The sequence below is a fragment of the Bison bison genome, unplaced genomic scaffold (genome assembly GCF_000754665.1).
Source record: "Bison bison bison isolate TAMUID 2011002044 unplaced genomic scaffold, Bison_UMD1.0 scf7180017864353, whole genome shotgun sequence".
Taxonomy (NCBI): Eukaryota; Metazoa; Chordata; class Mammalia; order Artiodactyla; family Bovidae; genus Bison; species Bison bison.
In genome coordinates, this window is record NW_011494925.1 from 2,156,847 (window position 1) to 2,160,771 (window position 3,925).

The following is a 3,925-nucleotide window of genomic DNA, read 5'->3' on the forward strand; positions in this document are numbered from 1 at the left end:
CTCGTCAGCCCACATGCGGATGACCCCGAGCCCCGTGCGGAGCATCACGTCGTTGGCCACCGTGCTGCAGAACTTGGCTTTCAGGTCCTCCACCGAGCTGCTTCCGTCATACACTGCCACGAAGTTCCTCTTGCATTCGTTGGAATTCTGCATCTCATAGTCCAAGAACCGTAAGTAGATCTGTAAAACAACAAGGAAGATGCGATAATTTCCCTGAAAAGAGGGAAGTAGCTCAGTAAGCACCAGGGCTTCCTTTCTCTTCCTCAGTCTCACAAGACAAGCTTGATTGCAATCAGTCTTATTATTTTGTCCCTGTGGGTGGTAGAAAGTAAAGACCTATATCACTCAGATCAACTTCTGCTTAATACTTTTTTCAAATGTTATTATCCCTTCTTTTAGGTATTTTTACCCAAATAATCCTTATGTCTTCTCTTCTCTGGAATCAGTTATTAGTTTTCATACTTACTGTTTTATTTTAATCAGCACAAACGTGTTTTAAATATTGTTGATATATTCTTGTTAGAGTTCCATGACTTCAATTTATTTCTAAAAATGCGTGGAAATGCAACATTTGTACTAATATCAAACAAAACCAGGAATGGCATCAAAAGATAGTCTCTACTTTTACTTTGCTTAAATTATTTCACATAACTACACTGCTTCATTTTTAAGATAGAGTATATATATTTTAAAATACAGCTAAATCTGTGGTCATTCTAACCATAACACAGAGTCAAACCATCTAGTTAAGTCCATATAAATAAAAATTAAATTAACACTTAATAGGTAAAATGGACTGTACAACCTGCTTTAGAGATTATTGTTAAATACTCCCCCAAACTCTATAAAGTGGTGCATTTATTATTATATTCAGGAAATGCAGACTTGGATGATATAAATTACAAATTAGACACAGGGTCCCTCAAGCCAGTCTGTAGTCCTTTTATCATATTACACTGCTTCAGACATACTGTTTTAAGAGCAACAGACATTACTTGACTCTCCATGAATTTGCATTAAAAACTGAAAGCAATTAATCCAACCAATGATAAATATATATAATGGACTACTACTCAGCCACAAAAAAGAATGAAATCCTGCCATTTGAAGTAACATGAATGGACCCCAAAGGTATCATGCTGTATGAAGTTAGGTAGAGAAAGACAGACATTATTTCACACATATGTGGCATCTAAAAACCAAACTAAACACAGTTTAAAAAAAATCAGTCTGTTAGATAGAAAACAACAAAACCAAACCAGAATAGTTGTTACCAAAGGGGAAGTGAGTTGAGGGTGGGCAAGATAGATAAATGGGGTCAACCATATGGTGATGGATGGTAACTGGTCTTGAGGTGGCGATGACCTTGCAGAGTATGTAGGTGGCGAATTATAGTGTCGTATGCCTGTAACTCATGTAACAATAATATTAAAAAATGACTTCTTCCATTCTCCAACCACAGTGGCATTAATCTCCCTTTGTGCTACAATAGTATTTTGAACATACTTTAAGCTTTAGTTACAGGTCATCCGTAACTTTTGTTGAACTGTGTGCTCCTAAAAAGCTGGGACACTGGTGTACTTATTTTATTTTCAGTGTTTGACCATGTGTTATGTATGTTAAACACTCACCATAAAATTTAATGGATGTACGTTTAATGACTGACTATAATTTTGTTTTCTTTATTGACTTCATTTTTTCAGCATCCATCACATATCTATTGGGCACCTACACACCAGACTTTGAGTGCTATAAATCATGATAATTATATATATAATAAATGACAATTTATTATTTGCAGAGGAAATGGTATGCAATAATTCTCAAGACAAGTTATTTATAATATAACTCTAAATTATGACATAAAAGCATATATGTAGTATGATGTAGACGTATAAGGAACTGACTGAGTAAAATGTGAATCTTAAGTCAGGAAATCTTCATATAGTTCTCAGGAGTAAGAACAAAACAGAAAATAGGGAGAAATAGACAAAACTGAGAAGTAATGGCAAACACCATAGTTTTATTATGCTTTGTATGGTGAGAAGGTTTTCATGTATATGTGATCTGTAAAATCTCAGTTGGAAGCTATACCAAAACTCCCAAATACTTTATACTGATTTTAAATTAAGTGACATTGTTGTTGCTGTTGTTTAGTTGCTCAGTCATGTCCAATGGCTCCTCTGTCTTTGGGATTTCCCAGGCAAGAATACTGGAGTCATTCCCTTCCCCAGGAGATCTTCCTGACCTAGGGACTGAGCCCGGGTCTCCTGCATTGGCAGGTGGATTCTTTACTACTGACCCACCATTGCTACAGCCTTATAAAACCTGTAGCCTAAGAAAACCTCCTGTTTATCATTCCCAGGTTATTGCTTTATCTTATTCTTTCAAAAGTTCAAATATTACTCATGTAGCCTATCTTAGATCTACTCTTCCCAACCAAATATTGCATTTCAGAAAATTATCCAGAAAATTCTACTGTCCATCCTAGGAAGGTATATCTGCAAATATCAAACAAGTTTCTACTAACTAGTTTGTTTTTCAAATTTTCACATGGATTTGTACAAAGGAATTGTATCTGTCATTCACATGATCTTTGCCAGGAAGCAAAGGAGACCAAATAGCTTACTTAAGGAAAATAAATCAATATGAGAGACTTAAACAGGATTAAAATCCTGAACTCTTATTTTAAAGATCTTTTCATTAGGCCCATCCTGATTAAAAGTAAACAAATTGAAAACTGTATAAAAATATAAATAACTATAAAGTCTAAGTATTCTTGGAAGGTAGAAGAACTTAAATGCAACAAAAATCAAATATATATTTATATTCTCAAATAGTACACAATGATTCCAGCATATTTAATTAGCCCTCAGAGTAATATGCAATTAGAATTGTAAACACACGTAGTTCATAATAGAAGACACTGAGCAGAGTGACTGAAAATGCCTCCCTCCAGTGTTCTTACAAAATTATAAGAAACAAACATGATGCCCACAGAAAGAAAAATAATTAAGGTGATTGTTCAACTAATTCAAGAAAGAAAGATTTTTGATTGTGTCATATTTTCAGGTTGATTCAGGGGTGAATATGTCTGGACAATTATTTCAGGTTTCTTTCTGACTCTGAATAAAGAAACAAAACTTAAAATGCTAACTATTTGCATCGTACATTGACAATAACTCAAGACACTGTGCAAAGGCATTATCTCACTCAAATCTCTCCGATAGCGATGCACACTATTATCAAAACTGTTTTAAGATAAGATGACATTTAAAAAGGCAAAGTGATGCTCTTAAAGCAACACAGGACCTTAAGTAATAGATCAGTATTCAACTCAGTTCTGCCTGACACTTTTCTCCTTGGTACCAAACTTTGCAGACTCAGATAAATTTTTTTGAAAATGTTCAGACTGATAGTCCAGAAAGAAAGTTATAGTCCTAAACAAAAACAAACTACAACAAAATCAACAAGTAAGCAAGCAAAACAAACCATTTCTATTTTTCTTAAGGGACTAAGAAACATACTGATGATTGACATATGAATGAAATTCACAGAAAACAAATGTGTCCCTTTGAAATAAATGGCTGTTTTAAATTTTCTTTAAAAATAAGATTATCTTATAGAAGAACATTGATATAATTAAAAAGGTGATTTGCATAGTTAGCCCTTGTTTTCTCATTTGACGTTTTCCATGGGAGGTGAATGGTGTGCACTCTTACAAGAACCTGCATGGCTGAAGTGGAAGAACTTTCTATATTTAAAGACCATACTTATTAGAGCTATTTCAAATCCTAAAAGATGATACTCTGAAACTGCTGCACTCAATATGCTAGCAAATTTGAAAAACTCAGCAGTGGCCACAGGACTGGAAAAGGTCAGTTTTCATTCCAATCCCAAAGAAAGGCAATGCCAAAGAATGCTC

General features: G+C 34.4%; 1 protein-coding gene across 1 annotated transcript in view; it reads right to left on the reverse strand.

Moving 5' to 3' along the window:
* The window catches only part of NETO1 (neuropilin (NRP) and tolloid (TLL)-like 1), a 100,354-nt gene that overhangs the window by 31,313 nt on the left and 65,116 nt on the right, over window positions 1-3,925 (reverse strand). The window contains exon 8 of the mRNA XM_010855051.1: window positions 4-180. Within this exon, the coding sequence (XP_010853353.1) occupies window positions 4-180 (177 nt within the window). The remainder of the gene's footprint in view (window positions 1-3; window positions 181-3,925) is intronic.